General features: G+C 44.1%; 1 protein-coding gene across 2 annotated transcripts in view; it reads right to left on the reverse strand.

Annotated features, from left to right (window-relative positions):
* The window catches only part of DLL3 (delta like canonical Notch ligand 3), a 176,599-nt gene that overhangs the window by 15,745 nt on the left and 142,965 nt on the right, over nucleotides 1–17,889 (reverse strand). For both annotated transcript variants that reach the window (XM_081200418.1, XM_081200417.1), the window contains one exon: nucleotides 5,135–5,249. In XM_081200418.1, coding sequence (XP_081056544.1) covers nucleotides 5,135–5,249 — 115 coding nt within the window. The remainder of the gene's footprint in view (nucleotides 1–5,134; nucleotides 5,250–17,889) is intronic.

The following is a 17,889-nucleotide window of genomic DNA, read 5'->3' on the forward strand; positions in this document are numbered from 1 at the left end:
TGTTAAGGGTAGAAGATCATTTCAGTTGCAATTTGAGAATCCTATTACTTCATTTATGTTTGGGTCTCTCTGCCTAAAACGTGTAGTAATGTTCTTACCCAAATTATTGTGCCTTTAAAAAATCCCTATCCAGCTTGCCTCACCAGTTCTAGTCACAGAACTGAACAGATTTTACTCATGTGTTTTGAAACATGTCTGCCATGCACCTCACGCCCACTTCGTCATGTTTGGCTTAGATAAACCAATTGTTTGTAACACCTGTCATGTTTCATAGTTAACAAATGCACGGACTTCCGTAATCCACAGGAGTGCGATACCTGATAGCTGCTTCTTTACGAGAACTGAATCCTTTAGTCCCACCTGGCAAATCATCCTTTTAACTGTGTCTTCAAAGGCTCGGTCCATTGGTATCCTTCCAAAGATAATTACGTTGTCCAATCTGTTCAGAGCATCCACCACTTGGGGTGTGTGTGTGTGTGTGTGTGTGTGACCTGATAAGTTCAACCTATCTTTCAAGTACAGTCAACTTGCAACTTACATTTAACTTGTGTGAATTCAGCACTATGTGTTTGGCTGAAAATAATAAATAGCAGGGTGGGCATCCGGGGGGGGGGGAACTGTTGGCAATCCCCCCCACCATTGCACTCGCCTTGTGAGAGCATTTAGAGGTGCAGGGAGAGTATACAGCAGCCTTGGGAGAGTGCATGTGGTCTTGGGAGAGTGTTCAGAGGTGCAGGGAGTGTGTTTTGACTATGTGCAAGTTTGGCTTTAAGTACCAGCCCTGGAACATAACCCCTGTGTAAGTTGAGAGATGACTGTACCGTGGAAGGTAATGAGAGTAGTTGGTCACATCATACACAAAACACCAGGGAATTATAGTTTCTATGGCTTCAAAATGGTGTTTTCAGTTCCCCTCCCTTGACACACCGATTAATTTTTTACAGAAGGGTTACCAAGTCAATCTACAGATAAAAGGTAAAGGGACCCCTGACCATTAGGTCCAGTCGTGACCGACTCTGGGGTTGCGGCGCTCATCTCGCTTTACTGGCCGAGGGAGCTGGCGTACAGACTAAGGCACTTCTGGTGAACCAGAGCAGCGCACGGAAACGCCGTTTACCTCCCCGCCGGAGCGGTACCTATTTATCTACTTGCACTTTGACGTGCTTTCGAACTGCTAGGCTGGCAGGAGCAGGGACCGAGCAACGGGAACTCACCCCGTCGCGGGGATTCGAACCGCCGACCTTCTGATCGGCAAGTCCTAGGCTCTGTGGTTTAACCCACAGCGCCACCCGCGTCCCATAATATATAGATACCCCCCCATAAAGACATGTTACCTCTGCTTTCTCACATATGCTGAAACTGATCACACATTTTGATGTGGTGTTGCACATTATACCTTTCTGCTAGTTTTACTTCAGCAGCTTCCATGCCTTCCCTAACTTTCCTGAACAAAACGGAAATCCATCCTGCATCACCCTACGCTGAGTGTGTCCATTGATTTGTTTGTTCCTGCATGTAATGATCCCTTGGCAAAAACTCGGTGCACATCTCTCTAAGGCTATAAAGCACTTGCCTTTAATACTTAATAGGGCACATGCTGATGTAGAGCAAAACTCAACCTCTGTGAATGATTGGGCCCATAAGTAAAATCTAAAAAGCAAGAGTTACAGCTTTGGGGTTTGTTTAGCATCTTTTCAGCGATACCCTGCCTCAATTTTCTCATTATGTTATAGATTTTTTTCTGGTCAATTTGAACCCCTTTTGGGCAATGTACAATGTATAGCCCCAAACTGAATATTACATGTTTTCTTTTTAAAAACACTAGGTGTTATGGTAGCAGCTACTCATTACTGAAGGTCACTATGACTAATAATTTTATTAGGGTCATAGGCATGGGGGGAAGCTACTTTGTTTAATCCTTCAAAATGATATTGATCATTCCTTTTGGCCCATAGACTAATCATGAAATACATTATTATTGCTAGCCATCAACTGTTAGAGGTTTATCATTATCATTAAAATTTATATACCTCCCTTGATCCAAAGAGCACAGGGCCGTTCACATAAACGTACAAAATGAGAGCCCAAAACACACAATGAAAACAAGAACAAGGGAAAACCAATAACCTCCCTCCCACAAAGACATTTAAAGGGACATAGAATGTTAATCAGCCAAAGCACAGTAGTACCAATCAAGTCTACTAGTTATAATATAATAGCCTTGCCTGAAATGCTTATCAAATGGGCTCGCTGAGATTAATTGGGCTTGAATGCATGAAAAAAACCATTCAGTCTAAAAACCTACTGGAGGGGCTTCAGACGAGTAACACTCTTGCCCACTCCTCTTTTCTACAAGGTCCTTGTGTGGCGAAACCAGGCTTCCTCAACTTCGGCCCTCCAGGTGTTTTGAGACTGCAGTTCCCATCATCCCTGACCACTGGTCCTGCTAGCTAGGGATCATGGGAGTTGTAGGCCAAAAAACATCTGGAGGGCCGAGCCTGAGGAAGCCAGGGATAAACTAATCCATTTCAACTCCTTGGAGGAAGGATTAAATTTGTTATTGCAATCTGTGGCTTCCAACAGGGTGAACTCCTTGGCTATTTTTGTAAGGGAGGGGGAAAGCTTTGGAGCAGAGATTGGGGAGTGACAGGGTGGACCTCACAGCAGCAACCACATGAGACTAGCTCAGTCAGATACACATCTCCAATGATGTTTATACCACCAGCTCTCAGAAATGCCTTTGAGAATTTTACACTGAACGACCAAAACAAGGACTGCAGCTGAAGGGTAGCCAAACTTTTAAACTGGAAACTCAGAACTTGTTGCCTAAACATTTCCATTTTCATAGACACTTTGGCCTCGACCCTAAAAGTATTTTCAGAGATCAGTTACCGTAGCAAGACTGAATACCTTACGTATGTTGTTTTCTGCAGGGCTTGAATAAAGAAACACGACATGGTTGTATATTTTTTAAAATATGTCAGTGGCATAGTTGTATTTGGTTTGCACAATATTTAGTGTATTGGAAAGTGTGATTTTGTTTCCATTAGTTTTAATTCTCACACTGTTGAAACTTGGATAATCCCTCGCTATATCTCAAGAGTTCACTGCATCAGTCGAGCAGGTAGCTTGGCAGGTAGCAATCAGAAGCAAGCAAGAATCAGGGACGATGAGCTTGTCAGGTGTCAGGACTAAGGACAGAGCATGCAGGTTGGATAGAGAGCAAAGGCCAGGAAGCAAGTAGCAAGAAGCTTATGGAGCAGTGAATTACAGCTTCAGGGAGATGTGTGCTATCCATCATTCTGCCCGGACACTGAGGTCCAGATCCGAGGGCCTTCTGGTGGTTCCCTCATTGCAAGAAGCAAAGCTACAGGGAACCAGGCAGAGGGCCTTCTCGGTGGTGGCGCCCGCCCTGTGGAACGCCCTCCCGCCAGATGTCAAAGAGAAAAATAACTACCAGACTTTTAGAAGACATCTGAAGGCAGCCCTGCTTAGGGAAGCTTTTAATGTTTAATAGGTTATTGTATTTTAGTGTTTTGTTGGAAGCCGTCCAGAGTGGCTGGGGAAACCCAGCCAGATGGGCGGGGTGTAAATAAATTATTATTATTATTATTATTATTATTATTATTATTATTATTATTATTCTGGCAGAAAACTGAAATGGCATTGCTCTGAGCAATTTGGGGCTAACAGAAAGTGGTCAGAGATGCAAGAGGATTTATACATGAAATTTGGCAGTTCCTGCGTTGGAGCGCCTTTGCATTGAGTGCTTATGTCAGATCCATTCATGCATTGTTTTGTTGCTGTTAATTATACACAAAACTATATGCAAAATGTATGTATGATATATTTTTACACAAACATCTACATACAATAAATATGTGGTGGTTACTTTAGGAAACCTGGAATGTATATGCATATTATAATATGAATATGTGAGACTGTTTCATGCTTTTAGCAGAACCAGTAAAAAAACAACTTGCTTTTCAACGAGATTGAAGTGCAAGATGGGAATTAGAAAAAAATATCTGTGTGGATTAGTGTGACATTAAGATTTTCATAAAATTCTACCTTAAAAGTGTTTTCCTTGAAAAGGAAGTTGCCCCTTGAGATGTGATTTAGTGTAAAGAAGTTCTGCTGAGCCCCTTCAGGGCTTTTAAGCTAGTAAACAAAACACAATAAATGGTTCTTGATTTCCAGTGTATTTCATGATGTAATATTTTTCAAGGGAAAAGATTATTCTCTAGCAATTTATAATTTATTCCTAAAGCATAGTAAGAAACTGCTCAGATATCATTCAGCAGCTTCAGCTAACTCAGGCAGATTTTTAAAGTCTTAGAAGACTGTGGCTGCATTCATTGGAAGACTGCACAGAGGCAGCTGGATACAGCCAAATGACCTTGCTTCAGCAAGTATTCCTGTTGTTTTTTAACCTGCAACTCTGGCTAAGAGGTGTGAGTGTCGTTAAAAATAAGGAGGCAGAAAATGAAAGATGGGAAGAGTGAAATTATTTGTCTTGAAAAGGTGGATGGAGAAAAGGAAGCCAAGATATACAGTGGTACCTTGGAAGTCAAACAAAATCCGTTCCAGAAATCCGTTCAACTTCCAAAATGTTCGGAAACCAAGGCACGGCTTCCGATTGGCTGCAAGAAGTTCCTATAGCCAACCGGAAGCCGCATCGGACGTTCAGGTTCCAAAAAACGTTTGCAAACCAACACTCACTTCTGGGTTTGCGGCATTCAAGAGCCAAAACGTTTGACTTGCAAGGCGTACGGGATCCAAGGTACGACTGTAAAGGTATGCACCCATTCACTCAATCTTCTGTCAGCCAACACTTGCTCTGAGTAATATCCTGCCTGAGCAGACAGAGCTTCGAAGGCTGCTTCCCCCAGGAACGGCCAACATTTTGTTGTGGGGCCCTGCTTGTATTTAATAAGTTGACACCATGAGCCCTGGGGCACAACAGAACTGGCACATTTTCTGATTCTGCTATTGGATTGTGTATAGTTATACCATCAGCTGTGAACCCGACATGACCATTTGACCCGTATGGCAGTGACTGTCATCTCTGACCCTGAGCTAGTTCCAGGGTAACAGAGTGGGCAGGTTGGAGGAGTGAGCATATATTCATTACCTCGGTTGCATAAATGCACTGCTCCATCTGGTCTGGGATGATATAGATGGGGTGGTAGCTGCCTTCTTTGGGGTATCCAGCAGGAGCAATGGACCGGCTGGGCTCAGTTTTTTTACTGCAGTAAAGGGAAAAAGAAGCAAGGGGGGTGTTAAAAACTGGAGGGGGGAGCTTTGTTCCCTCCCAAAATATGTGGGAGCGGGATGGCTAGGGCCATTCATCAGCAAGTGAAAAAGAAGACATTATGTACAGCATACTCAACTGGCAAGGTATACAAGTCACAGTGCTAAGTGGCAGAGGACTCTGCCTCCTAGTAAGCCTTGATTATGGTGGCAATTTTCAATCCAGAAATTAAAAAAACTCAGTTCTCATCAGGACTTTATGGCACCTTTGATCACTCTTGCCTGCTTAACCACCTTCATAACATACACCTAGCAGGCTCTCTTTACCCACTGAACGAACATACAGGCCTTGGCTTTATCTTTGCTCCTCATGTTTAAAGTCTGTTATCAGCTCATGGCAAGGGAACTGTTCTCTTGTTGCTACTCTGGAAAGCAAGGGTGAGGTGAGAATGAGCAATGAATAGAAAATAATACAAAAAAGGGGAGTGTTTACATACTCAGTTGGTTTGAGAGGGCACATTCATCATGGTCATCAGACAGATTTATTAATATTTATGAACATTTTAAACTCTTCAATATGATAAAATCATAAATAAATAAAAAGCATATCTTTTACCAAGTCAGATCTCCCAGTTGCTTAAATTTGCAGCTCAAAAGCCGAGAGTGGTCCAGTGTGCATCAAAACAAGTTGCGAAGCTTTCAACACTATCAACCAGGGTGTCCTTCTGAAGAGGCTGCCAGAGTTGGGTGTGAACAGGATGTATTGCAGTGGTTCTTCTCTTACCTAGCCAGCTGTTTCCATATGGAGGCGCTGGGGAATTTCTGTTCAGCCCCACTACATCTTCCCTTCAGTGTTCTGCAGGGTTCCATATTCACTCTCATCCTCTTTGTGAAACCACTAGGGGACAGTGCCCCTTGAAGGGTGGTATTTGGAGTGTGTCATCCTCAATATGCAGATGACATACCGCTTTATTTCTCCTCCTTCTGGAGCCCTGTGAGGCTTTGGGTAGAGGTAGCTCAAGGCATCTTGCTGCCTGAGGTTAAGGACCATGTGGCTCCACCATCTCCATTCCATAGCTTGGTTCAACACTGCCAGCAGCAACACATGACATTCTTATGGCAGCAGTGAAGCTCCTCTGGCCTCCAGGCCCAATTCGGCTTGCATGTGGCCTGTGGTTTTTCCCTAAACCACAACCACCTGTCCAAAACCTGAGGTCGTGTGACTGGATCACCTGCTGGCATGATCTGTGAGCTAAGATCAGCAGGGGAGGTTGTTCTGTTGCCAGAAGTTCTGTTACCTTTCAGTAGACCCCAAAACACTCCTTCTGATAGTCCTACTTTTTTCAAAAGTCCCATTCTATCAGCTACTCCACGACTGAAGAGAGGGGTGACCTCATTTTACATACACAGTGAACACAAATTGTTCCTCTTTGTGGCAAGACCTCCAGTACAGTGTAGGATAACCCCTACACTTCAAAAAACAAACACCATGCACTTTGCATTCATGGGTCTCCTGTAACCAGGGCTTTTTCCAGCCAGAACTCAATTCCTGCACCTCTCAGGGATGGTGCCGTTATAAGAGAACAAGGGAGGCATTCATGGTGAGTTCCGGCACCACTTTTTCATAACAAGAATAAGAATAAGAATAAATTTTATTTATACCCCGCCCTCCCCAGTCAGAGCCGGGCTCAGGGCAGCTAACACCAGTAAAATTACAGTAAAAACATAATAGGAAAAGAAAGAAAAAACAATTTAAAATACAGGTCAAAATGCAATTTAAAATGCAGCCTCATTTTAAAAGTAGCCCATAGATCAAAACCACAAGGGGAGGGAAACAGAAGGGTCAGACTGAGTCCAAACCAAAGGCCAGGTGGAGCAGCTCTGTCTTGCAGGACCTGCGGAAAGACGTCAAGTCCCACAGGGCCCTGGTCTCTTGTGACAAAGTGTTCCACCAAGTCGGGGCCAGGGCTGAAAAGGCCCTGGCCTTACTTGAAACCAATCTAACCTCCTTGAGGCTCGGGACCTCCAAAATGTCATTTGTGGACCTTAAGGTCCTCCACGGTGCATACCAGGAGAGGCAGTCTATTTTTTCTAGAAAAATAGCATTGCCATGACTAATTAGAAACACAAAATTTACCCCTTGGTATCTACTTTTGAGAACAGAGCATTTTGGAGCTAGTTATCTGACCAAACGCTCCCCAGCTTCCTTAATAAATGCTTTTATTGTGTTGCATTTACATGTGGTGCCCATTGTGGTCTTGGATGGCTTCCACAAGAAGGTCCTGTACACAGACACACTTTGTATTTGTGGTCAACCTCAGGTGGAGTACATCACTTATTATCTGTTAGCCTGCCCGTTATATAGAGACTCAAGAGATTGCTTTCTGAAACCTTTGTTCACAAAAGCAAATAGGTACACCACAGCAGAAATGGTCCTGTTTCTTTTGAGTGACAATAATAGCTTTGTCACACTGAGAATGGCGTTCTATACACTGGCTCCAAAAACAAAGAAAATCCCATCCTCCACCATGTGGCAGCCCTTAAGATATTTGAAGATCTGCTAATTTCAGTGGGTATACTCGGAGAACTTAGTTGGAGACAACCCATAATTTCTACCATCAAATACATGATGGGGAACAGAGCAGCCACTGAGAATACAATATCTGGCAATTTTGGCTGATTTAAATCATCAAGGGGAAAAAACTATTTTGAATTATTGGCCTCACTTTTAATTGTTTCATCTATTATTTGAGTTACCAGAGTGTATTATATTTAGTAGCTATAACCATATTCATTCATAATTATACTACCGACTCTAATTGCAGAGAACCTGCCGTCCCTAAGCATAAATAAGGTCGTGTAGATGGAATACTGGATGATGGCTGTGGTAATTTGCCACTCTGGCCTCCAGTATCAAGTAGTTATATAAACTACAGGTTTGTATAAAATGACAAGACTAAAATGTGTGGTTTTTTTTACAGTTCTTTCTTTATGAGAAAAAGCTGCCCAATTATATAGTCTTTTATAAGTTACTTAGAGCGTCATAAATTCAGTTGATAGATGTCTGCATTAAATTCAGATTTCGTTTCAAACCAGGTTCTTTTTAAAGAGAAAATGGCAGCCGAAACCCCTAACTTTTCTTTAAAATTCAAATTTTAATATATTTAAACACCCAATTTATCATCCTGATATTTGACTACTCCTGTAGAGTGTCGAGAAACAGGGAAAGGGAGATAATAGCAACAGTTAAAAGGTTGCTGAACTACAACTTTCAACAGCTCCTGCAAACATGGCCAGTGAGGATGGGAGCTGCAGTTCAGAAACATCTGGAAGCCCAAAGGTCTCCCACTCCTGTGTTAGATCATGTGACGGTTGCCAAAACATCTTGTACTGCCCTAGAAAGCTTTCTGCTCTGCTGCTAATGTTGAATGTTTTGTTCCCTTGCTGGTTAGTCTACAAGATGATATGCAATTGACACATGAGACACTTAAAAGCACCTCTGAGCTTCTTGTCAATTTTGGGTCTCTTGTGACTGCTGTTAATGGGGGAGAGAAAACTGAAGACAATGCAATTGTCCGTTCTAGATGATGTCAGCTTCACACTCACATTTTAGAATGAAACAGCAAGGACCAGTTTAGCCTCTTCTTTGCAAAAATATTTCCCCTAAATATGTTTCACAATACATACCACAAAATAAAATTGGAATTCAACACACATTACCGTATTTTTCGCTCCATAAGGCGCACCTGACCAAAAGGCGCACCTACTTTGGGGGGGGGGGGGAATTCAAGAAAAAAAATATGCAGCTCTTGGGGGCTTTTGCGGGAGGTGGGGGAAGTGAGAGAGCCTCGCTCTGTCCCTTCCCCCACCTCCTGCAAAAGCCCCCAAGAGCCGCGTGAAGCCTGCCCAGGGTAGCGGGATGAAAGCTCCCCACTGTCCTGCAGAGGCTTTGCGCCGCTAAGGCAGAAGCTAAAACAGCTAGAGGGAGCGCTGGCTTCTGGGGCAGCCTTTCCGCTGCTCCCCGACCTGCTCCTTGGGGCTGGCGGTGGGGGAAAGCCGAGCAGGCAGGTCGGGGAGCAGCGGAAAGGCTGCGTGTAGCCTTCCTGCTGCTCCCCGAGCTTGTGGGGCTGGTGGTGCGGGAAGCCCGGCTCCCCCCCCCATCAGCCCCAGGGACCACACATTCACTCCATAAGACACACAGACATTACAGACATTTCCCCTTAGATTTTAAGAGGGAAAAATGTGTCTTATGGAGCGAAAAATATGGTGCTTTCCTGGGCTAGGAACATTTCCAGGGCTAAATCTAGTAATAACACCAGAGTGGAAGCTCACTTGGCCATACTGGACAACATGCAAAGAGCTGCGCAGCTCATTCCATATGCGCTCCTGCATCAGGAAAGTAAAGAATTATGAACTGTCTCGCAGGGTCACATCAAGATGGGTTCATGTTTCCTGCTTGGCAGGGGGTTGGACTCGATGGCCCTTGTGGTCTCTTCCAACTCTATGATTCTATGATTCTATTCTATATTCTAGCCCATCCTTCTGTTTCCAGAAGGGACCAGGCAGATACCTCCAGGGAACTCCCAAATAAAGCACATCTTTGTCCTCAGTATCTGGTGCTTAGACATAAGCTGCCTCTGGGCATGAGTGCTTCATTGAGCTGTCATGATTAGTAGCAATTAAGACACCTTTTCTCAACATGATCAGCCACGTTTGCTCCACTTGTAGAGAAATCTCTCCAGAGCTTGTTTATGAAACGGATGACTCGAAAATGCTATTGCTGCCAGATTGGGTTACATTACTGCAAAAGGCACAACTGATTTAAGAAGAATGGGAGGAGGAAACAAGAAGAATTACCGGCGAAAGAAGAGTGGCAAATGAAATTAATGGACTATGCAGAATTAGACAAATTGGCAAGAAGGATTCGAAACCTGCGGGACCAGAGATTCTTAGAGGACTGGAGTAAATATTTGAACTATCTGAAAAGCAATTGTAATAAACAGATTACGCTAGTAGGACTGCAAGAAGTTTTGTAAGGAGGATTATGCGAAATATTGCAAGGAAGATTATGAAGAGAATATCAGTTAAGGATAATTAAAAGTAATAGAGAAATTAAGAAATGCAGATTAAGTGATATATATATGAAGAATGGGAGGAATATACACATAGAACATTCTGCATTTGAATCCAAATGGATTTAGGAAGGAAGCACTGTGGAGGAAAAGGATATAGGAAGTATCTGAGGACTCATGGATCATTTCTACTGGGAAGGAGGGTGAGGGAATACCACATACATTTGCTATTCCAAGATAGCAACATGGATATGTGATTTTCAGAAACAGGACTGCAACGGAAGAAGGGAGAAAGGCAACCTGTAGGAGCCTCCGCCCCTTGGGATATCCCTGTTCCTTTTCCCAAATTTTCAGTTTTCATTTTATTTATCCTCCTTCCTTGCACGACTGTTGTGGACGCTTCAGCGTTCCAATTTTGCAATTGGTTAGCCCTTAAGTAACTGAAATGGTTCAAAAGGGGTCCCTGCTGTCAACACTGCAGTTTCTTAATGCTTAGAAAATAGGTGTCTTACTTTGGTTCAGAAGGGATCCCTGCTGTCACAATTTCTACCAGTTAGTTTCCGGGCCCAATTCAAAGTGCTGGTTTTGACCTATAAAGCCTTAAATGGCTCAGGACTGCCGTACCTCAAAGACCGCCTCTCTTTATATGAACCCACTCAGACCCTGAGAAGGCTGGAGGGTGGCAACGTGAGAATGGGCATTTTCTGCAATGGCTCCCTGCTTGTTCTGTCACCACAGAGGTTCCACTAGCGCCTTCATTATGTATCCCGGCCAATGCACCAAGAAATGTAGCCTCATTGGAGTTCACCAATTGGGTCTGCGTTGCTCCCAGACAGGTGGAAGGAAGTCAAATAACACCGAGGATTGGTTCAGAGAAAGAGTTCTTTATTTCTGCTCTCCGGAACAGCAGAAAGGCACCTGCGTGGTGTGTCCACAGCAAGTCCAAAGAAATGAGAAATTCCATGCAGTATATATATATATCCTCCAGACACCCTCTCCCTCCTTCCCCAGGAATCCAGCCACGTCAGCCTATCCACGCAGGTTGACATCACAGATGTTCCTGCTCTGGCACTCTTAACCATAAAAGGGATTTCCTTCCCGCACTCCTGACCATAAAAGGATATTCCTGTTCCTACTCTTATCTTGGAGCCAGAGGTCACCATGTTCAAATATATAAAAGGATGTCACATAGAGGAGGGAGAAAGGTTGTTTTCTATGATTCTATGATTCTATGATTTCCGAGAACACACTCTGGCGTTGTTCCCAGACTTGGGTCTGTGCGTCTTTTTGGTCAGAACATAAGATAAGGCACAGACGTGTTTTCTCTGTTCTACTGGTACAGTCAGGGTCATCCTTGACGTCACAAACTGATAAAGGAGAGAGCTGTGTTCTTGTTATGCATTTGCTCAATGGCTCAAGTTTATGCATTTTAGCTAAGGAAAAACAGGGATTTTGGTGCAGTTTAAAACTGCCTGCATAGTCAGTTTTGGGTTTGGGAAACCCATTCCTTCGATTATACACCCTTACGCATCAGGCAAAGATGCTCGTCTTTAACCAGGCCTTTGGCTGATCGAAATCCAATGGCCTGTTTAATGCATTGTGGAAGGGTGGACTATTAGTTTGTTTTTGTTCTTATTTTTACGATGTGTTTTGTGATTTTTATATTGTAATTTTAAGTTGTGAACTGCCCTGAGATCCCTGGGTATAGGGAAGTATACAAATTTAAATTATAATTGTAATAATAATTGTTGAAGGAACAAGAAGCCCCGACAATAATGGACAAGCTACAAGAATGTGCTGAAGTGGCGCAGTTAACAAATACCCTGAGAGGCAATTCAAAACAAAAACTTATGGAAAAGTGGGATAGATATAAAACATATGTTCAAAAATACAGTAAAGGTTCACTATCTATGCTAGCATTTGATTGACGTTGGAGTGAGAATGAGTCGAGAAATAAGACTAAGAGCACATATTGATATAGGAATGTATCAGATAAAATGTAAAGAAATATACAATAGTAAGAGTACATTCATTTGTAAAAAAGGAATATACAACGGGAAAGACAGGAAGTCTAGTGTGTTGTTATGTATATGATATTTTTGGGGGAAATTGTTTTTGTTTTTTCTCTTTGTTTCTTTTTTATTTCATTTTCTTTCTAGGTATATAAACTTTATATATAATTTTTGTATACATATTGGAAATTATATTATAGTAAGTGCTGTAATCTTGCCAACAAAGGTCTGTATAGTTCAAGCTATGGTTTCCCCAGTAGTGATGTATGGAAGTGAGAGCTGGACCATAAAGAAGGCTGATCACCGAAGAATGGATGCTTTTCAATTATGGTGCTGGAGGAGACTCTGGAGAGTCCCATGGACTGCAAGAAGATCAAACCTCTCCATTCTGAAGGAAATCAGCCCTGAGTGCTCCCTGGAAGGACAGATCCTGAAGCTGAGGCTCCAAGACTTTGGCCACCTCCTGAGAAGAGAAGACTCCCTGGAAAAGACCCTGATATTGGGAAAGATGGAGGGCACAAGGAGAAGGGGACGACAGAGGACGAGATGGTGGGACAGTGTTCTCGAAGCTACCAGCATGAGTCTGACCAAACTGTGGGAGGCAGTGGAAGACAGGAGTGCCTGGCGTGCTCTGGTCCAGGGGGTCACGAAGAGGCGGACACGACTAAACGACTAAACAACAACAAGTGCTGTAATGTAATATGACAATGTTTACTGATGTAATATAAGAGTGTTAACAAATAAATAAAATGCAAATTCAAAAAAATAAAAAATAAATTATAATTGTAATAATTCTAATACTAGGTCACAGGGATGCTCTGAGGATAACACAGGGAAAAGGAGACCAATGAATGCCACCCTAAGTGGAAAGATAGAATAGATGTAAACAAATAAAAAAGTCTGTCTCCAGCCTGCCTGCCCCCAATTATGAATTGGGGCAGGGGACAGGTTTGGAATGAGGAAAAAAGCCTAACCTAAAAAACAAAGAAGAAAAGACTCTAGGACACAAACAGGTTATTCATGCCTATAAACACTGGACTTTACATGTAGGTCCTCATCAAATCCAATGTGTTGTTGTCTGCTAAGACAAGTTTGTCCAGGTAGGGTGTGCAGGCAGGGTGTAAATCCATGACCCTGTACGAAATATAGGCTCTGCGCACTGAGTTCCCATTTGAGCCATTCTCTGCACTATCCTGCTGGACACAGTATTCCAGGTGTGGCCTGACCAAGGCAGAATAGAGTGGTACTATTACTTCCCTTGATCTGGACACTAGATTTCTGTTGATGAATCCTAGAATAGCGTCAGCTTTTAGTTGCTGCTGCATCACACTGTTGACTCATGTTAAGCTTGTGGGCCACTAAAACCTCTAGATCCTTTTCACATGTACTACTAGTAATCCAGGTATCCCCCATCTTATATTTGCGCATCTGGTTCTTCTTGCCTAAATGTAGAACCTTACATTTGTCCCTACTGTAACTAATTTTGTTAGTTTGAGCCCAGTTCACCAATCTGTTAAGGTCATTTTGAATCCTAATTCTGCCAAATTAACTACCCTTCTGAGTTTAGTGTTACAGTGGTGCCCCGCAAGACGAATGCCTCGCAAGACGGAAAACTCGCTAGACGAAAGAGTTTTCCGTTTTGGAGGTGCTTCGCAAAACGAATCTCCTATGGGCTTGCTTCGCAAGACGACAATGTCTTGCGAGTTCCTGCTGGTTTTTTTCCTCCCCCCCTTTTTCTAAGCCGCTAAGCCGCTTATCAGCTGATCCGATAAGCCGCTAAAAGCCGCTAATAGCGCTAATAGCGCTAATCCGCTAATCCGTCAATGGGCTTGCTTCACAAGACGAAGAAACCGCTAGACGAAGAGAATCACAGAACGGGTTTCTTTTCGTCTTGCGAGGCACCAGTGTACCTGCAAATTTGATGGGCATCCCAAATGATGATGATGATGATGATGATGATGATGATGATGATGATGATGATAATGTGGCAGACTCTCCTTCCTTGGAGGTTCTTAAGCTGAGGTTGGGTGGCCATCTGTCAGGGATGCTTGAGCTGAGATCCCTTCATGACGGGGTTGGACTAGATGACCCTCAGCGTCAATTTCCAACACTACAGTTCTAGGATTCTCCATCCTAAGCCTGTCTTGTCTGGCCAGGCTTGGGACTGGGTTGCTTACCATGACAACCATAGGCTGTCTCAGTACATCACTGATTCAGGGCATTGTTCAGGTCATACTCTTGATGTCACCTTTGCAGTAAATCAGGGTGGGAGTGAACCAATAGTTGGGGAAGTATTTGTTTCCCCATCATCATGGATGAATAATTCCTTTGTCAGATTTGGATTGGCTGTGACAGATCCGCCCAGCAGCAGTGGGAACTGCTAATTATGATGGTCTGCCTTAGACGGTTTATAGGATCTGGGGGATTCTTGCTGGCTCTTGGGCAATTTTCAGCAGACATGGATGGTGTGCCAGTTATTTATTATTCAGTCAGTCATTTAACTTATACACCCCCCTATACCCAAAGGTATAGGTTCCCAACAAGACCATAACATCTAAAATCAAACCAAAAGCAATAACCCAATAACTCCCCGCCCCCCAGTCACATTTTTAAAGGGTGTTGGATTAACCAAAGGCCTGGTTAAAAAGGAATGTTTCTGCCTGGCACCTAAAGGTGTGTAATGAATTTTTATTTATTGAATTTGTATACCGCCCTATACCTGCTAGTCTCATGGCAGTTAACAGAATAAAATCAAAATATAAAACCGCAAAATACATAAAATAAAAACAACCCAATACCCCACCCCCTCAAAAAAAATAAAAAATCCCAACATTTTAAAAGGGCATAGGATATCAATAAAATCAACCAAAGGCCTGGTTAAAAAGGAATGTTTTTGCCTGGCGCCTAAAGGTGTATAATAAAGGCGCCAGGCAAACTTCCCTGGGGAGCCACTGCAGAGAAGGCCCTGTTCTTGTGTTGCCGCCCTCCGGACCTCTGAGGAGGAGGCACACGAAGGAGGGCCTCCGAAGATGATCTCAGGGTCCAGGTAGGTTTTATGGAAAGAGGCGGTCCTTGAGGTATTGTGGTCCTGAGCTGTTTCAGGCTTATAGGTAAAAACCAGTGCTTTGCATTGGGCCCGGAAACTAACCGGTAGCCAGTGCGGTCAGACCAGGATCGGTGCAATATGCTCAAACCATCTTGCTCCGGTGAGCAACCTAGCCTCTGAACACCAGCTGAAGTTTCTGAACCGTCTTCAGAGGCAGCCCTACGTATAACACATTGCAGTAATCTAACACTGAGGTTACCAGAGCATAGACAACAGTAGTTAAGTTATCCCTGTCCAGATTGGGGCCACCAGCCGAAGCTGATGGAAGGCACTCTGGGCCACTGAGGCGACCTGAGCCTCAAGTGACAGCAAAAGATCCAGGAGGACCCCGAAGCTATGAACCTGCTCCTTCAGAGGAAGAGTAACCCCATCAAGAACAGGTGACCTCCCACCCGTCTGGTCTAGGGAACCACCCACTAACAGTGCCTCAATTTTATCCAGATTGAGCTTCAGTTTGTTGGCTCTCATCCAGTCCATCACTAAGTCAAGACACTAGTCTAGCACTTCCACTGCCTCACCTGCAGATGTCAAGGAGAAATAGAGCTGAGTGTCATCAGCAAACTGCTGACAGCGTACTCCAAGTCTTTGGACAACCCCACCCAGCAGTTTCATGTAGATGTTAAACAACATAGGGGGTAGGATTGAGCCCTGCAGAACCCTCTGGGAACAACCATCCAAGTAGGACCATAACCACCGCAAAGCAGTGCTAACCACCCCTAATTCGGACAGCTGCTCCAGAAGTATACCATGGCCAATGGTATTGAAAGCTGCTGAGAGATTGAGGAGAATTAACAGGGACACGTTTCCCTTGTTACTCTCTCGACGGAAGTCAACATACAGGGCGACCAAAGCAGTTTCTGTGCCAAAACCGGGCCTAAACCCCGATTGAAATGGATCCAAAAAATAAGTTTCTTCCAAAAGTGCCTGGATCTGGTCTGTGACTGCTAGCTCCAGAACCTTGCTCAAAAAAGGGACATTAGCAACTGGCTGGTAGTTCATTTGGTTTTCCAAATGCAGGGAAGGTTTCTTAAGGAGTGGTTTTACCACGGCCTTCTTCCAATAGGCAGGGACCACCTCCTCTTGCAAAGAGGCATTGATCACCTCCCTGGTCCAGCCAGCTGTTTCCTCCCTGCTGGTTTTTATCAGCCAAGAGGGGCAAGTGGTCGCCCTGACCAATCCGAGCACATTGTCCACGTCCTTGAGCCCTACCAGCTGAAACTCATCCAACACAACAGGACTAGTTTGTGCTCTGGGCACCCCAGGAGATTCATCTGCTATAACAGCAGAGTAAAGGTCTATCCATTCTTAAGGACCCCCTGGACCAGAGCAGGCCAGGCACTCCTGTCTTCCACTGCCTCCCGCAGTTTGGTCAAACTCATGCTGGTCGCTTCGAGAACACTGTCCCACCATCTCGTCCTCTGTCATCCCCTTCTCTTTGTGCCCTCCATCTCTCCCAACATCAGGGTCTTTTCCAGGGAGTCTTCTCTTCTCATGAGGTGGCTAAAGTATTGGAGCCTCAGCTTCAGGATCTGTCCTTCCAGTGAGCACTCAGGGCTGATTTCCTTCAGAATGGAGAGGTTGGATCTTCTTGCAGTCCATGGGACTCTCAAGAGTCTCCTCCAGCACCAGAATTCAAAAGCATCCATTCTTCGGCGATCAGCCTTCTTTATGGTCCAGCTCTCACTTCCATACATCACTACTGGGAAAACCATAGCTTTAACTATACGGACCTTTGTTGGCAAGGTAATGTCTCTGCTTTTTAAGATGCTGTCTAGGTTTGTCATTGCTAGGTAGGCTCGATAATGAGCCCTTACCATTGTTCAGTTGCATTCGTTTGGACCTTTCCTCCACTTGCGTTCAAGCCATCTCCCAGCTTGTTTCCTTGCCCTAAGGTCTGGAGTATACCAGGGGCCCAAATGGGCTCCACGAAGTGGGAGAGGGCGCTCAGGGGTGATCGTGTCAATAACCCAAGCCATTTGGGTGTTTCAGAGGTCAGCCAAGGCTTCGATGGGGATGCCAATCATATCAGCCTGTTGATGCCTTAGTCTTGCTATGGAATGGCAATATGAGAAGGACTATTGATGTGATCACTCCTAAGTGCGCTCTCTGATCTGGTGGAGCTTGCAGTGATCCTGAGCACTCAGAGGAGATCAGAACTAGGAAACAAGCCAAAGAGTTGGAGTGCAGATGGTGAAAGTCCTGTAGTAACACAGGTTGAAATGTATAACTGCGTAACACGTGACAGCAGCAGCAAAGAAAGCACACTTCTCTGCCACTACTGTATCCTCAGTGAATCATCCAGCAGAGCTCTTTTGAATGGTAAACTGGTTGGTTAGGTCTAATCTGGCAATGGGAACGTCTCACCATTCAGAGGCCTGTTCTGTCAAATGTGCTTATCCCTATGGTGGCAAAATTACTTGCATTCACTCTGAACTTGACGTTGCAG

This window comes from Podarcis bocagei (genome assembly GCF_964188305.1).
Source record: "Podarcis bocagei genome assembly, chromosome: 7".
In the NCBI taxonomy this organism is placed as follows: Eukaryota; Metazoa; Chordata; class Lepidosauria; order Squamata; family Lacertidae; genus Podarcis; species Podarcis bocagei.